The sequence below is a fragment of the Camelus ferus genome, chromosome 1, assembly GCF_009834535.1.
Source record: "Camelus ferus isolate YT-003-E chromosome 1, BCGSAC_Cfer_1.0, whole genome shotgun sequence".
In the NCBI taxonomy this organism is placed as follows: Eukaryota; Metazoa; Chordata; class Mammalia; order Artiodactyla; family Camelidae; genus Camelus; species Camelus ferus.
Genome location: NC_045696.1, coordinates 71,044,084 through 71,061,740, shown reverse-complemented (window position 1 = coordinate 71,061,740; position 17,657 = coordinate 71,044,084). Strand labels below are relative to the sequence as shown.

At 45.5% G+C, this 17,657-nt stretch overlaps 1 protein-coding gene across 1 annotated transcript; it reads left to right on the top strand.

Moving 5' to 3' along the window:
• Positions 1 to 5,453: 5,453 nt before the first annotated feature.
• On the top strand, positions 5,454 to 14,035 carry PSMD2 (proteasome 26S subunit, non-ATPase 2). Its single transcript, XM_032483067.1, has 21 exons — positions 5,454 to 5,669; positions 6,117 to 6,173; positions 6,550 to 6,714; positions 7,497 to 7,619; positions 7,786 to 8,010; positions 8,309 to 8,467; positions 8,625 to 8,769; positions 8,952 to 9,012; positions 9,266 to 9,412; positions 9,586 to 9,692; positions 9,901 to 10,028; positions 10,240 to 10,327; positions 11,053 to 11,215; positions 11,335 to 11,436; positions 11,610 to 11,755; positions 12,003 to 12,086; positions 12,322 to 12,490; positions 12,583 to 12,677; positions 12,882 to 13,008; positions 13,431 to 13,549; positions 13,697 to 14,035. The coding sequence occupies exons 4-21, from the start codon at positions 7,606 to 7,608 to the stop codon at positions 13,877 to 13,879; spliced, it is 2,262 nt and encodes a 753-aa protein (XP_032338958.1). The 5' UTR covers positions 5,454 to 5,669; positions 6,117 to 6,173; positions 6,550 to 6,714; positions 7,497 to 7,605; the 3' UTR covers positions 13,880 to 14,035.
• The last annotated feature ends 3,622 nt before the right edge of the window (positions 14,036 to 17,657 follow it).

The following is a 17,657-nucleotide window of genomic DNA, read 5'->3' as shown; positions in this document are numbered from 1 at the left end:
GCCTGTCTCTTCCTTTGGTCCTGTTTTCATTTACTCATTCTACCAATATTTACTGAGCACCTACTGTATGCCAGGTACTCTTCTAGACACTCACTTACTCGCTTACCAGACACTGGGGTCTGAAATTTGAAGCCCCAAGAAGACAGAAAGAGAGGCAGGATGTAGGAATAGAATGAAGTTGAGTCTGCCTGGGTGGAGTACATGCTCTGCTTACTGGTAGCCCATGTCCCCATCGCCAGCTGTCCTACAGCTGGAAGCATTTACCACAGCCCTCCACTGGTGCGTGCAGCTGGGCCTGACACTGAGTCTGGGTAACTGCTTGGCCAGGGTTGGCTTGGAAGATGGGTGGTCCTTACCCTGCAGTGGAGGGAAGACCTGGTAAGATAACACTTCACTCTCTGGAGCTCAGAGCACCACCCTCTCCTTGTGGCTGAGGGGACATGCGTTTCTTCATGTCCTCTAAGGCTAGTGCTCCTGAGACCCACTCATTCCCACCTACACACGCTCATTGAGGCCTACCAAGTGCCAGGCACAGAGATTCCAGGTACAGCTGCCGCCCTCCAGAAAGAGGGAGGGAGAAGGAGCATCTAGTGAATACCTCTTGTGTTCCAGGCACCTCTGCTAGGCGGCTCATTTCTTTAGTCACTCATTCGTTTATTTATTTATACATTCATAGATGATTTTTTAAAGTGTATGGATTACCAATAATGTGCCAGGCACTGGTGATGCAAGATGAATAAGATGGTTCCTTCCCTCTGGTGACCCTTCTTCTGTTGGCACTTTCACCTTCGTGAGCTCATCTGACCCTCACAGCAACATATTTTATAAGTGCTCCAGTTTCCATTTTACAGATCTCACCCTAATCACTTCTCTGTAGTCAGAGACCTGGATTGAAATTGAAGCTCTGATACCTGTAAGAGCTTGAGCCTGTTCCCTAACCTCTTAATGCCTCAGTTTCCTTATCTGTAAAATGAGAACCAGAGAAAAACAGTGGAAAAGATCTCAATCTCAATTCTCTTAAAAACAGTGTTCCCCAAGGTGTAAGTAGGAGTGGTTGTATTTCGTTTGGAAGGGTAAGAGGGAAGCTCTGGAAGTGATTGCTGCTGGGGTCCCTGGTCACTGGTCCCTGGGTGATGGTACCAGCATATATCCCACAGTCTGAATCCTGCCCCAGCATCAGACTGTCCCCATAAAGAGCTCTATGTGGGTCTCTATCAAGTTACTTGGAAGTGCGGCTGCTCACCAAGGGAAGGAAATTGCTGGCTACTCAGAGCAAAGTGGCCTTGGGAACTCCAAGACCAAGGGGAAGCATGGCTTGAGTCTCTGCTCTGAGAGCACAAGTCTAGGAGGGACAGCAAAATGTATTGGAGAGAGGAGGGCAGTCACGTCTGGAAACAAGGTTCTGGCTGCAACTCTGCCAGCCCCTAACTGTGTGACACCAGGCACGGCTTATTCCCTCCTCAGATCTCAGTAACCTTAGCAGTCTGTAAAATAAGTGCGTTGGATGAGATGATCTCTGAGGACGAGATCAACTTTAATTTAAGAAGTGACTTCAAAGGCTAAGCAAGTTCTGGAACCCAAATAAATATTAAGAAATGGCTTGTGAAGTTTGAGTGTTGCCCAGAGAATGAGCTTTATAATGTCAGTGTAATGATAGAGGAGAGAGGCTTGGCATCATAAAGTCTTGCCCTTCCCCTGACACCTGACTTCAGAGGCCATCTTAGGATACTGACTAGCTGGCCACTGTGACATTAAAACCCCATTTTTGCAAAAGGTCAAAGTGTCAAATGATGATGATGATGGTGATTTTGATGATGATAAGCAACCCTCATTTACCAAGTCCCTTTTTTGCTCAACCCTGTGCTTAAGCACTTTAAGAACATCATCTCATTAAATTCCTGTAACAATTTGTAAGGAGGGCCTTATCATTGTATCTATTTTACAACTGAAGAAACTAAGGAAAAAGATGACACAACTTCCAGTGTCAGCTAAGACAGATTACATTAAAGTCAAATTTGGAACTCAGATGCTTTTAATCACCACCATTTAGTCTTCTAAGTCATGACAGAGTTTTGACTTAAGCATATATATGTGTCTTCTGGGCAATTTCATTGTGCTTCCAAGTGAGGCCATCACCAGCAGGTGCATTTCTATGCCACCCAGCTCACCTGGGTCACCTGGGCCACCTGGGCCAGGTACATGTGGCAGCCAGGCAGCTGCAGAAAACCTAAGCACATTTTGAGCTGAAATTAAGCCAGGTAGCACTGTTTGTTGAGCACTCTGCAGGTGCTTGGTTCCAGAGGCAAGGTAAGGTGAACATCAGGTGACAGATATAACCTTCACCCTTAGTGGCCTGCCAAGCTGATAAGTATGCTGATAAGTATGCATCTGTGATATGCTTTACTTTTTTTTTTTTTGGTGGGGATAGGTAATTAGATTTATTTACTTGTTTATTCTTAGAGGAGGTACTGGGGATTGAACCCAGAACCTCATACATGCTAAGCATGCACTCTACTACTTGAGCTATATCCTACTCTCTCTGTGATATGCTTTAGTGTGTTAGGGCAGAAAGGGGAATAAAAGATGGTGCTCCTGGGTGGACACATGAGAGCAGTTATTAGTAAGGTAACATGTGCCACACAGTATGGTTTCACACTTGGAAGTACTCTGGAAATGTCAAGTTGGAAGAGAGTTTCCCATAAGATAAGCACAGTTTCAGTAGATCTATCATGACTCACAAATGGAGACACCTGACAGTTTCCCAATGCTGAACTCTGGGCTGCAAAGAGAGCCCTGAGTGGGCCATTGCACACAAAGATGTTCTGAAGATAAATGCAAAGCCTTTCACTCATTCATTTATCCAACAAATATCTGTTAAGGCTTACCACAAGCCAAGCATTAGATTGGGTGCTAGGGGCCCAAAGATGAGTAAGACGCACCTGTCCTCTAAGAGCTCAGAGAAGTGGGAGGGAGAGGTATGTACCAAGCACGGTAGAAGCACAGGGAAGAAATGAGTAACTTGAAGGATAGAAGAGGAAAGGGTTCCTGCACAGGTGGTACTGAGCTGGAGTACAGAGGATGGGAGAATTTGCTAGATGAAAACAGGGAAGGGTATTCCATACAGAAGGAATAGCAATGTGAAAAGGTTTATCAGCTCGAAGGGGCAGGATATGTTCAGAGATGGTGAAATGTTTAGGCTGATCAGAAGTGGGTAGATGAAAGGGGGCATAAGGAGAGGTAAGAGTCTGGAGAAGGGAAGTTGTAACAGTAGGTATGAAAAAGAAGGTATTGTAACATCTGCTTTCATTCCTGGAATTAGCAGTATGAAGGGCCACAGTGCAATCTGATTTGGAAAAATATCACACAAAGAATGTAGCAACTCAGTGGAAATAGTGCAATGCTGTATCCTGCCTGGAGCATTTCTGGTGTTACAAAAGTGATGTTTTGGGTTGAAAGAGTCTCAGATGAGTAGAGCCATCCAGCAGATGTGCAGCTCTACAGCTCAGGCCATGAATTTGGGGGAAGCACAGCTGGTTTGTGGATGCAATTTGAAGGAAGGTGGTAGGAAGGGACAGGTGATGGGCTACCCCCTGATCGGAGAGCAATTTGACTACAAGGCTGGGGATTTGGCCAAATGGTAGGAAGGAGTGCTTCTGGGAGAGCAATTTGACTGAAGTGAAGCTTGAGGCAGGATATCAATGTTATTGTGAGGCCTTGAATATACTTGCCAGACATTTGCATTTGGCCAGAGAGGCTTGGGTCTTGAGTGCTTGGAGGTGGCAAGCAAGGGACAGACAGCCCTGCAGATTTGAGGTAGCTGGAAAATGACAACTGCTTCCTCTCCAGTTGCCAAGCAACTAGCTTGGCACTTATTATACATTGTCTTATTTTCATTGTCATAAAAACTTAGGAGGGAGATACTTTACTACCCACAGTTCACAGAAGAAACCAAGCTGAGAGAGGTTAGGAAGCTTGCCCAAGTATCACAGCTGGTGAAGGGCAGAATTTGGTTTTAAACACCAGATCTGTCCTCTCTAAAGTTTATGTTCTCCCACCCACCCCAACTTCTATTTTGAAACATTTTAAACCTACAAAAAAGTTGAAACATAGTACAACAAATATTTGATACTTTTCATCTGGAGTCACTGCCTGTAAATAGCCTGTGCTTTATGCCACATCACCTCATCTCTTCTAAGGTACTGGTTGGGATATGACTGAGACAAAATCTGAGATCTGACAGAAGGAAGTCATGGAAAAAGAGATTTAGAAGAAATACATCTACAGATGACTGAAGAAAGTGTGACAAAGCCAGAGACAGAATAGGCAGAACAGGTATGGACCGCCCAATTTCTATTGGTGATGGAAATGAAAGGTCATCCTCGGAATCCAAGCACAGAGTGGAAAAGAGCAACACGTTTTAAAATGGACATCAGACCTTTACATCTATATCTCTATAAATATTTAGCCAACATTCATTCAGTGCTATCTGTGCTATGCCAGGATTTATTCCCCCCCCCAACACTTTCTGCATTCTTTATTGCCTCAGAACCCATTAAATAAGACTCCAGGCCAAATGGTGAGTGTTCTCATCATATGAAGGGGAGAAGAGTTTCTTCCTGTTTTCTCACCTTCTGGACACACATACGCATAGCCCAAACTGAAGAACTTTGAGGTTTGTCTGAAACAGTCAAGAGCTTCAGAGACTGAAAGGTCAAGATTCATATCCTGATTTTACTACTTACTATACGACTTCCTTTGTAAAATGGACACAATCCTACCAAACTCAAAAGGTTGTGTGAACAATATATACACTTTAAAATCAGTTCTGACATAAACAGTGTCGGTTACATTTCTTCTAAGTCATAAAGGGGAGAGGAAGACAAAAGACAGACTGAGGACAAAACCTTATCTTGTTCCATTTTTAACTCCAGATCTTCGCATTAGATCCACTGGCTCCGCACGTGGATTTAAGGTGGTATCCACATCCTCATGGTAATATTAGAGCACTCATCTGGCTGGGGAATGTTATGAGGTTAATATTCCACAGTGGTGTGGGGCTAGACAGATTACATAGACTTCAAACAGACGGCAATCAAGCGTTCTGGATTTCAAGAATTTCGTCCGTTTGTCCCACCACACAGCCAACTGGGGTGTCACTGTGGGTAGTATTCACACTGCTATGTGGAAACCTACTGGCGGTCTCGGCTCGCAGCCGGCTCAGTATCTACAGCCGCGGGCGCACCTGAATCCCAGACCGCGTTCAGGAAACTCCAGGTCCGAGCCGGGGCGGCGCCTATGGCGCGCGGGAGGCTGGGAATTGTAGTTTTCAGACGACTTCGGAGGGCGGGATCCGAGGGCTGGGAGTCCCAGGCCGCGGGGGTGGGCGAGTCTCCGCGGCGTTTCCGGTCGCAGGCGGGCTCTCGAGAAAGAGGGGCGCCGTGGGCGACGCGCGCGAGGCCATCTGGGAAACGGGGCGGTGCGGGCGGTGCGCGCGCAGCCGGTGCGCGCGCAGCCGGTCGGCAGTGGCGGCGGAGATGGAGGAGGGCAACCGGGACAAGGCACCTCTGCAGACCCAGCAGCCCCCAGCGACGTCCCCCGGTGGCGGGGACGAGAAGCCGAGCGGCAAGGAGCGGCGGGATGCCGGGGACAAGGACAAAGAGCAGGAGCTGGTGAGGCGCGGCCCCAGGAACCGGCGGAGGAGGCCGCAGGCTGAGTCACGACGGCTCCTCAGGCCCCGGGCCCGACTCCCAACCGCCCCACGGCGCCCCGGAGAGGGCGGATGGGGCGGCCCTCGGGGCTCCCGGCACCCCGCCTCTCTGTCCCTCATCCTCCATTCCGCGCTGTCACCTCCGCCGCTTCTACCAGTCCTCTCTACTGCCTCGTGAGGTGGGCCCGGGCGGGTCATTGTCACCCCGTTTTTTAGAACGGCGTCCAAGCAGAGCCTGACCCAGAAGCCAGGCTGCCTTCCCATCAGGGTTTCCCATTCCCGCTCTCTTCCTTTGTGCACTTGGTCCCTTCTAAGGAGGCAGGCTTACTCTCCACCTGCCCTAGGGTGAATGGGAGGAGGATGTGTTTGGGATTCCTTCTCTTGATGAGCTTCTTCCCCCAATCTCCAGTCTGAGGAGGACAAACAACTTCAGGATGAACTGGAGATGCTCGTGGAACGACTCGGGGTGAGTCACAATGTTATCATGAGCAGGTGCATATGTGGATCTTTCCTTCTTTGAATTATTTCAACTTGGTGCAACAACTCTGAGGTATAGGGAGAGATGAACTGTATTTTAGGGTCTGTGTTATGACAATGTTATCGTCAGGGTCGGGGAGTAACAAAAGATATTTGAAAGATTTTGTAGTTTTCTCTTGTAGGAGAAGCAGTTCTTGAACTCTTTAAGTGGAGTCATTTGTTTTTGTGGCAGGCAGTGTGCAGGGAGTTGGGCAATCATAGATCAATAAGGCACAGTTAACTTTCCTAGAGGAGTTGTTAAATACCTCTATTATGACTTAAGGGATGAGACTCCTTTTGTCTGAGCCCTAATGTCTCCTGATCAGGAAAAGGACACGTCCCTATACCGACCAGCCTTGGAGGAACTGCGGAGGCAGATTCGTTCTTCCACAACTTCCATGACTTCAGTGCCCAAGCCTCTCAAATTTCTGCGTCCACACTATGGCAAACTGAAGGAAATCTATGAGAACATGGCCCCTGGAGAGAATAAGGTAAAACTATTTCCAAAGCTGGTGGAGGCCTAGTTTAGTAATTCCTTTTCATCTAGACCATGGGGCACATGGTGAGTCACAGGAAGACTGGTGGATCTGAGATCTGAGCTAGTTGAACAGAGCTCATCATAGTCAAAATGCTCACATAAGAACTGACAGGAAGATTGTCTTCAGAAAAAACAGTATTTCTGTCATTTATGTTGCACCTTGAGATACCATTATCATGGCCTATTTATTATTAACTTACTTTTAACCTTAATTTCTGTCTGTACTTTATACACCATGTACTTTCATTTGTTTCATCTCTGAAATATAGCCCCAGTTCAGTAACTTTTCTGCCTATTGATACAATCCTAATCCAGGAAATTTCTAATTCTCATCTGAACTACTGCAGCAGCCTCCTAACTGACTCTTCCTTTTGTCCGTGACCTCCTACACAGTTTTTCATACAGCAGCCATAGTGATCTTTCTAGTGTATGAGTCTTTTCTCCTTAAAACCTTGTAATAGTTTTATTATTGCAATTGGAATAAAATTCAGTCTCCATCTTTCTTCACTCTCCCCTTGTTACCACCCTTCAGCCATGTTGGTTCAAAAGGGAGACAGCCAAACTAACCTTAGGGTTATTATGAGGCTTAGTTGAGATAACATGTTTAAATTTTTAGTATCAAGGCTGGTAATGTAATTAACATTTAATTTTGGGGATAGTGACAGTGCTGTTGATTCCATAATGTAACATTAGTTTTACCCTAGATTTGACTTCAAAGGATTTGTTTCTTTATAGCGTTTTGCTGCTGACATTATCTCAGTTTTGGCCATGACCATGAGTGGGGAGCGTGAGTGCCTCAAATATCGTCTAGTGGGCTCCCAGGAGGAATTGGCATCATGGGGTCATGAGTACTGTCAGGTAAGACCTTTTCTTTTTGGGAGTCTGAAGGGAGTTCTGAGGTATAGTTCTGAGTTCTTTCTTGAAGTACCAGTGCATTGAGTTTCCCAGACACTGAATTCCTTGATCCACAGGGAAGTGCTTCCCATGAATCTGTGCTCCCCTAATGGTTTGGGCCTGTCCATAGGCATCTGGCAGGAGAAGTGGCTAAGGAGTGGCAGGAGCTGGATGATGCAGAGAAGACGCAGCGGGAGCCACTGTTGACCCTGGTGAAGGAGATTGTCCCCTACAACATGGCCCACAATGCAGAGCACGAGGCCTGCGACCTACTCATGGAAATTGAGCAGGTGGATATGCTGGAAAAAGACATTGATGAGAATGCATATGCCAAGGTCTGCCTCTATCTCACCAGGTGAGTGAGCAAGGTAGGGATTGGTGGCAGGCCTACCCTCTCCAGCACTTCTTTCTCAGTTGTGCCTCCATTATTCTCCAAGAGCATCTGCTTTGAAGGTAGCAATCAAGCTGTAGTTAACTTGTTGACATCTGTGAGCTTCTTGAGGACAGAAGCATGTCTCCTTAGTAGTCCCAAGAACTAGCATAATGCCTAGTATATAGTAGGCATTCAGTATATTTGTTTTGGGTCAGTGAATTAAATGGGATAAATGAATGTCTGGGACTTTCTGATTCCTTTATTACTTTTACCTTTGTAGTTGTGTGAATTATGTACCCGAGCCTGAGAACTCCGCCTTGCTGCGTTGTGCCTTGGGTGTGTTCCGAAAGTTCAGTCGCTTCCCTGAAGCTCTAAGATTGGCACTGATGCTCAATGACATGGAGCTGGTAGAAGATATTTTTACCTCCTGCAAGGATGTGTATGTAAAGGAAGAAGTTGGCAGGGGGAGAGATAAGCTCATGGATGGGACATTTGCATGAAGTGCTGGGACTTGTAGTTTGTGGTTAGGGCTTGAAGTGTTTTTCTGTGCCCTTAGTGGATGAGGGTTGAGCAGATGTGATGACTCTCTCCCACAGGGTTGTACAGAAGCAAATGGCATTCATGCTAGGCCGGCATGGGGTGTTTTTAGAGCTGAGTGAAGATGTGGAGGAGTATGAAGACCTGACAGAGATCATGTCCAATGTACAGCTCAACAGCAACTTCTTGGCATTAGCTCGGGAGGTGAGAGATTCATTGCCCTTTTCCATCAAGGTTTTTGCTTGTGATTCTGCTTGGCATTTCACCTCCCTGACTGTGCCTCTGACTAGACTCTCCTTGGTTAGAATTGTCATTCAATGGGATAACAGAAGGGACAGCTAGGGGAGGACTGGGGGAGCAGTTGTGACCCTCTGACTTCTCTTCAGCTGGACATCATGGAGCCCAAGGTACCTGATGACATCTATAAAACCCATCTAGAGAACAACAGTGAGTAGCCATCCCCATGTGTGTGGGGATTGGAGGATTGGTAATTATGTCCCTTGTACTGAGAGTGATGGCTTGGCCCAACATGCTTGTCCTATAGAACTCAGAATTCCTACATACCTTTTCTCTAGGTCACTGTTGGGGGCATAGATAGAAGATCCTAGGGGGCCACCTCAGAATCAGAGACAAGCTGCCATGTCGTGTTCCTTTCTTGTCCTACTCTAAAGCTTTCTTTCTTCATTTCTCGCCTTTGCAGGGTTTGGGGGCAGTGGCTCTCAAGTGGACTCTGCCCGAATGAACCTGGCCTCCTCTTTTGTGAACGGCTTTGTGAATGCAGCATTTGGCCAGGACAAGCTCCTGACTGATGATGGCAACAAATGGCTTTACAAGAACAAGGACCATGGTATAATTCTGTTCCTACTTTATGTTGGTGTAGCTTTGGTCACTTGTGTTGTCCTCCTATGTTCATATGTTAACCTGACAAGGGATCCCCAGGGCTGGTCTTTGGAGAGCTCTTTATAACAGTTTTCTCAGGGCAGGGCCATTTTAAGACTGAAAGATTTTTTCTCGGTTTAGGGATGTTGAGTGCAGCTGCATCCCTTGGCATGATTCTACTGTGGGATGTGGATGGTGGCCTTACCCAGATTGACAAGTACCTGTACTCTTCTGAGGATTATATCAAGGTGGGTTTGAGCACAATCCACTAACGTGGACAACCAGTCTCCCCTGTACCTTGCCAATGTTCTAGGGCCCTCAGGGCTTCCCTTTCACTGGTAAGGTCTACCTGGTTTTAAACTCCAGTAAGGCAGTGCTGTAATGAGGCCCATGTTGCATCCTTTGTGGTGAGGAATGTAGAGTACCCTGAGTGAAGAATCTGTTTGCATTTTGCAGTCAGGAGCCCTCCTGGCCTGTGGCATCGTGAACTCTGGGGTCCGGAATGAGTGTGACCCTGCTTTGGCACTGCTCTCAGACTACGTCCTCCACAACAGCAATACTATGAGACTTGGTTCCATCTTTGGGTAAGGCTTCTTGCTTCTCCTGGTGGTGCTCAGACTGTAAGCTCTGTGAAAACAGAATTGGGCCCTTCACCTTTGTATTGCCAAAGACTACCACTGTGCCTGTTGAGTTTTGGCTCTTGGTGACTGTTGCAATGACCAAGCCTTATTTTGTTTCTTCCTTGTGTTATCCTTGGATGTGTGTCGGGGACCTGCCTCTCCCTGGCTTTTGCAGGCTTGGCTTGGCCTATGCTGGTTCCAATCGTGAAGATGTTCTAACACTGCTACTACCTGTGATGGGAGATTCCAAGTCCAGCATGGAGGTGAGTAGAGGCTCTTGGTTATTTAGGGGAGATAGGGAAGGTGCTCTTAGTCCTACCAGTCTCTGTGATAAATAGTGGGAAAAAAGTGTATGTGTGTGAGGGGAAGGTGTATCATTTCAGTAAAATTGCCTGGAATTGACTTCAGGTGATATTGAGGATAAAGAGTTAACATTTTGGTGTTGAGTTCCAGCCCTTGGTATCCATGAAGAAGTACCAGAATAGAGTGGGGAGTAACTTAACCTAGCTTGGGATGGGTAATTCTCACTCACTGTTTTAGTCATTAGACAACTTTGAATTTTCTTACTTGTGCAGAATCATTTTAGTGATTGTTAGATATAGTATTGTGGCTAAAAGCAAAGATTTTAGTCAAAAAAACCTCAGTTCAGATTCTGCCACCTTTGCTTACAAGCAGTGTGATCTTGGACATGTAACTGAATCTCTTCAGGTATCATTTTTTTCATCAATAAAAGAGGAATAATAGCAGGACCTGCTTCATGGCGTTGTGAGGATTAAATGTTAATAGTACACAAAGCGTTTGGCGTAGTGGCTGATGTGCAGTAAGTATTCAGTGAGTGGTTGCTGCTGTTGTTATTCTGATCTACCACCAGAAAGGGATTATTACCTTATGTGGTTTCAGTGAACTATGAAATTGGCTATTTTGAATCAAGATAGGTAAACAACTGTTTTAATAACTTTGCATGTGTAAATGCTTTTCCTGTTTCTAGGTGGCAGGTGTGACAGCTTTAGCATGTGGAATGATAGCAGTGGGATCCTGCAATGGCGATGTCACTTCCACTATCCTTCAGACCATCATGGAGAAGTCAGAGACTGAGCTCAAGGACACTTATGCCCGTTGGCTTCCTCTTGGACTGGGCCTCAACCACCTGGGTGAGGAGGTGTCTCTGGGAAAAAGGCTGATAGTAACTGGGTACAACAAGGAGGGTTTATGTGTCAGGCTGTGCTGGAAGGGACTATGTGTCCTCTGACCCCTTGAATCTCTCCTGTAGGGAAGGGAGAGGCCATCGAAGCCATCCTGGCTGCACTGGAGGTTGTGTCAGAGCCGTTCCGCAGTTTTGCCAACACGCTGGTGGATGTGTGTGCCTATGCAGGTCTGTCTTTGTTCTTCTCTGGTGACTCTTCACTTTTGGACCTTTTTTCAGACAGTTTCTCCTTTCTCAGTCATTTTGATCTGCCTTCAGTTCTTTAGCTTCTGTTCCTAGAGTAAGCTTTTCCTTGGTGTCTTCTCATTTCTACCCTTCCTTGCCATTACACTCTGCCACAGGTTCTGGGAATGTGCTGAAGGTGCAGCAGCTGCTCCACATTTGCAGTGAACACTTTGACTCCAAGGAAAAGGAGGAGGACAAAGACAAGAAGGAAAAGAAGGACAAGGACAAGAAGGAAGCCCCTGCTGACATGGGAGCACATCAGGTTCTGTGGGCAGTTGGGCACAGTCCACATGAGGCTCTGAGAAAAGATAAGCGTGGGTTTGCGCTCATTTTTGAGCCCCTCTGGGTATCGCTGTGTATAGCATGAGACTGGGTTCAAAAATGGGGGATCAGGGTGTGCCTCACAGGACGGCTTTTTTTTTTTTTTTCTTTTCTTAGATGGGGTTTGAGTCAAGGGTGAGTTTTTAGTTCCCTGAGCTCATTGGGTTCTGCTGCCTCTTCACTTGCAGGGAGTGGCTGTGCTGGGGATCGCCCTTATTGCTATGGGGGAGGAGATTGGTGCAGAGATGGCACTACGAACCTTTGGCCACCTGGTAAGTAGGAGAAGATTGGAATTATATTGGCTTTGATACCTGAAGTTCCTCTCAGGTCCTCCTTTGATGCCCAGGAGACTTCTCTGTTGAGTTTTCTCAGTGGAGAAATGGTCTTTTTGCTGTGCTCTTTCTACAAAAATTGGTTAAGGCCCCTTTTACCTGTCAGTCAGTTCCTAAAACCAAGCTTGTTTTTGCTGCTTTCTGTAGTTTCCTTGTTACTTTCTTTTATCACCAGCTGAGATACGGGGAGCCTACACTCCGAAGGGCTGTGCCTTTAGCACTGGCTTTAATCTCTGTTTCAAATCCACGACTCAACATCCTGGATACCCTAAGCAAATTCTCTCATGATGCTGATCCAGAAGTTTCCTATAATTCCATCTTTGCCATGGGCATGGTGGGCAGTGGTGAGTACCAATCAGAAAGAGATCATAAGCACCTTGGGGGAAAGGTTGAGGCCCTTTTTTCAAGTCTCTGTAATTATGCTTAACATTTCCAGGTACCAATAATGCCCGTCTGGCTGCAATGCTGCGCCAGTTAGCCCAGTATCATGCTAAGGACCCCAACAACCTCTTCATGGTGCGCTTGGCGCAGGTAAAGAATAGAACTCTTCTCCTTAGAGCAAGTGTGCCAAGGGAGGTGTCTGTGATGAAAGGGAGACCCAACGCTATGTGAAGGGGACCTTGCATTCGGCCTGGAAGGGAGAATGTGAGCAAGTTGTGGGGTTTCTTTGTGGCCAGGTTATGTGAGTTTTCCTCAGGTGTGACTCCCCATCTCCACTTCTCTCTTTTTTTTCAGGGCCTAACACATTTAGGGAAGGGCACGCTCACCCTCTGCCCCTACCACAGTGACCGGCAGCTTATGAGTCAAGTGGCTGTGGCTGGGCTGCTCACTGTGCTTGTCTCTTTCCTGGATGTCCGCAACAGTGAGTTGCTGTCAGGAATTTTCTATGGTGGCACATGGTGCCCTTTCTCCACCCCTACCAGGGACACCTTGGGAACTTAGGAGCAAGACTCTGAGTTAACTCTGTACCACTCTGGGTTCCTAAGGTTCTTTGAGCCTCATAAGACTTTCATCTCCTACACTTTTGATCTGGCCCAAAGAGATTTTCTTTTGAGGATGCAAAACTGAGCCCAGTTTCTGCCCCTCAGTGACTGGGGAAAAGTGATCAAGTCTGCAGGCTGTAGGCAGAGTAAGGTGGTTGCATCTCCTGTTCGTAGTAGGGAAGGTTGTGGGTTCAGCAGTGTTATTGAGGGGTTAAAGAGCAAGGGCTGGAGTGGGTCCCAGGGTTTAGGCCAGGTCTGCCCTGATGCCTCTAACTACATTTGTCCTGTATTCTTCCTTCAGTCATCCTAGGCAAGTCACACTATGTATTGTATGGACTGGTGGCTGCCATGCAGCCCCGAATGCTGGTCACATTCGATGAGGAGCTGCGGCCATTGCCAGTGTCTGTCCGTGTGGGCCAGGTGAGGGGTTGAACATGGGAGGGCTCAGGCTGTATTCTAGAGCTTACAGAATGCATATATCCCTGCTTCTTTGCAACTGGTATGGGCACTGGGTTGCTGCTGCACTCCTATCCAGAGTTCCTTCATCTCAGCTTTCTCACCCAACAGGCAGTGGATGTGGTGGGCCAGGCCGGCAAGCCGAAGACCATCACAGGGTTCCAGACACACACAACCCCAGTGTTGTTGGCTCACGGGGAGCGGGCAGAATTGGCCACTGAGGAGTTTCTTCCTGTCACCCCCATTCTGGAAGGTTTTGTTATCCTTCGGAAGAACCCCAACTATGACCTCTAAATGGCCACCACAGGCTCTGAGCTGTAGCTGATATGTCAGTGGGCTGTGCTTCCTGTTGCCAGGGGTGGACACTGTTCCAGACCTTTGGGGGAATTGTTACCTCCTGTTCTTTTGTTACTGACTGAGATAACTTTGTTGAATAAAGACCTTTATCCCTGAGATCTCTCTGTGTCTGTTTTCTGGGGTATTGTGGCTGGAGGCCAGACTGGGGTAGGGAGTGGATGTGAGAGGGTATTGTTTGTAGCAACTCTGAGCTTGGGCTAGCAGGGAGGCTGCCCTGAATGGGAAAAACTAAGACCCTTTCCTTTCTCCCACCTTCGTAATCATCTTGAAACAGTGGTTCCTCTTTAGGGACATGAACCTTTGAGAAGCTGATATATGTAATGGTTCTTTCTAGGAGGTGTATACACAAATTTTTACAAAAACTCTTAGAAACAACTTTCTAGGGCTTGTGGATCCCATATACTGCCTATTCCCACCCACCAATGCACACCCACCTCAAGCCTGTCATTCCCTGACTTTGGACTAAGGATCCTTGCTCTTAAGAGGCAGCAGAGTTAGCCTCACTCTTTCTTTTTTTGTTGTTGTCGTTTGGTGGGGGAAGGAGGGAGATTAGGTTTATTTATTTATTTACTTACTTATTTTTTAATGGAGTTACTGGAGATTGAACTCAGAACGTCATGCATGCTAAGCACTTACTCTACCACTCACCTATACCCCTCCCCTCCAGTCCCACTCCAACCGGACTTCTGTGCTGCTGAATGAAAGGGATGACCCTCTTGTCCTTTTGGGGAAGCTGCTATTTGAGAGATTCATTCATGTTAATATCTACCTCTGGGCTGTCCTTGAAAGAAGCTTGACCCTGACCTTCCTCTTAGTAGGGCAATGGGAAAGATGTGGGCTTCTTCCTGGAATGTAATCACTCGATCTGTGGTGCTTCTTCCTGGTGGGGCTGCTACAAGCATAGCTACACTGCTGTCGGGGGTGAGGGGGCTGGACCCCTGTGGATGCAGCAGAGGAGAACATGTGTCTCTCTCAGATCACTGCTAGCATTGATCCTACACTTACTGTGGGTTTAACCACTGAACAGTGACCGGTACTTAAGCCATCAATAAATGTTGAAAGAATAATTGTTCTACGTAATAATGAGATCTCACAACAACTTGGAGAGATAAGTATTATCCCTGTGTTTTGGTGAGAGGTTCAGTAACTTATTCAAGGTCACATACTAAGTAGTAGAGCCAGGATTGGAATCTAAGTCCCTGACTCCAAAGCTATGCTTTATTCACTACATTAATGTCTCTGTAGCCTTGGAGACTTGTGAAGTGGACCCTGTTGTAGTCCAAGCTCTGGGCTAGCTGGAGATGCAACAACTTTGGATTGAGGGTCTGCATTATCTTCTCCGCTCTCACTTGGCAGCCTGTATGAAACCTGTATAAAAGGTAGAGTGCTGGACTTGGGCGTCAGAAGACCTGTAAAGCCCTTTTAATGGGAACTGCTATAGTCTTCAGCAAATCAGTGTGTCTGATGAGCCTCTATTATCTCTACAGTGGGGATATAGTAATTGCTTGACCTGATTTTTTTTGGGAGAGTTAAGCTTTTATTTTATATTATTTTTTAATTGAAGTATAATTGATTTATAATGTTGTGTACCTCACCTGATTTCTAATGGTGATGTTAAAATAAGAAATTAGAATGTGATTTCCATGCAACTGAACATTCCTCAACAATAAAAAGAAACAAGTGACACAAGTAACAACATGAATGAATCTCAGATTTATTATTCTGCATGAAAGAATCCAGATTAAAAAAGAGAGTCCATATTCTATTAGTTCATAAATACAAATTTTCATTTATATTCAATTCTAGTGACAGAACAGCAGATCAGTGGTTATCTGTGGACAGGAGTGAAGAGAAAGATGATTACAAAGGAAGAAAACTTTTGAGAGTGATGGAATTGGTCAGCATCTTGATTGTATTAATGGTAGTGATGTATCTGTCAAAACTCATCAAATTGTACATTTTAAGTATGTATAGTTTGTCTGTAACATATCTAAATAAAGTTGTAAAACATGAAAAAAATTAGTATTGTAAACTGAAAAAAGACAAATAAAAGGATAATTCTCTCTCCGAGTCACTGATTGTACTTTAGAGTAAAATTTTCACAGTGGCTCTTAACTTTCACATTAAGTCATTTAGCAACAAATATCAACGGAGACTTACTTATTCTGCACTGGACATTATTCTAGTTTGTGGTGTGTAAATATTGAATAAACAAATCCTATTCTCACAAAACTTACATAATGGGAAAGAAAACAATTGTATTAAATTGTGATCAGTTCTGGAGTGTGAACAAGATATGCTGGGATCATTGAAATAGGGCCTAAGCACCTGGTTAAGTGAGGGGAGATTATTTTAGGAAACTGATTCTCGGAGGAAGATGAGTTTATCCAGAGGAAAAGAGGGTAGGATACAGCTGAAGGAGTAGCCAAAGCAAGAAGGCAGACAAGCTATTTGTTTTCAGAAACCATGGGTAATTTGGTTTTGCTAAGCATATAGACGTAGGGGAAAATGTGGTGGGAGACAGAGACAGGCTCAGATCAAGTTAGATCAGATTTGGAAGAGCTTTGTTGCACTAAGAAATTGATAATATCTCTCAATTCGGGCCAATGAATGAGAATAGGAAAGTGACATGACCAGCTAGCTATCTGGGTGAGAAAGCTCACCACAGAGGCCTGGAGACCAGGCAAGGGAAATGAATGCCTGAAATAGGGCAGTAGAAATGGAGAGATGGGAAAGGGCAGAAGGAAAGGGCAGAGTTTTTTTAAAGACAAAATCAACAGGACTTGATTTTGATCCAAATACCAATAGGATCTGATGTCTGATGAGATGTAACATGTGGATGGGAAGGAATGTAGGATGAATACCAGATTTTCTGGTTGGGCACTATTCATTGAAAAAGAATACATGAGCAATAACACGTTTGGAGGCAAAAGGAGGACTCTATCAAGTAAGAAGAGATGACAAATTTTATTTCTATCTGGGCATACACAATTTCAGATATCTGTAGAGTGATTAGGTGAAGATGGCTTTTAGGCAGTACCTTGTTCTGGAGTTTGAGAGTGATTTCTGTAGGTTGAATCGGTCTGTAGGCAGTAACTGATTTTCACTTATTAGTTTACTTAGGGAGAAAGATAAATAAGAAGAGTAGAGAAGGGAGCCAGCTATACATGATTAAGACACTGAACTCAAATGAAGAGTGTCACAGAGAACACTCTAGACCTGCATTTTCATTCTCATTAGGGTTTCTCTATGTGCCTACTTTGCTCTTTCTTTGGAGCTTCAATTACTCATATACAGTGGGAATAATAATACAATTCATTTCGCAGGAAATTGTGAGTATTTAATGAGATCACAAAGGTCATATATATATTCATCATTGGTGCTGAGAAAATGTTTCCTTCTGAGATTATATGTGTATATATACAAAGAGAGAGAAAGGGAGGGGCAGGAAGGAGAAAGAAAACAGCCTTTACTAGGTACTTAGGCACTGTTTTAAGCACTTTCACAAGAATTAACTCCTTTAATCCCCACAATCCAATAGAGTGAAAGCGTGTGGGTAAAAGCTCAGACTTGAGCCAGACCGCCTAGTTTCAAATCTTCCCATTTTACAACATGTTCTAAGTAGGCAGGTAGTGGGTACATCGCCAAAGAATAAATAGCGGAGTTTGAAGTAAAATCCAGGCTGACTCTGAGACTCTGACATTTGACTTCTAGT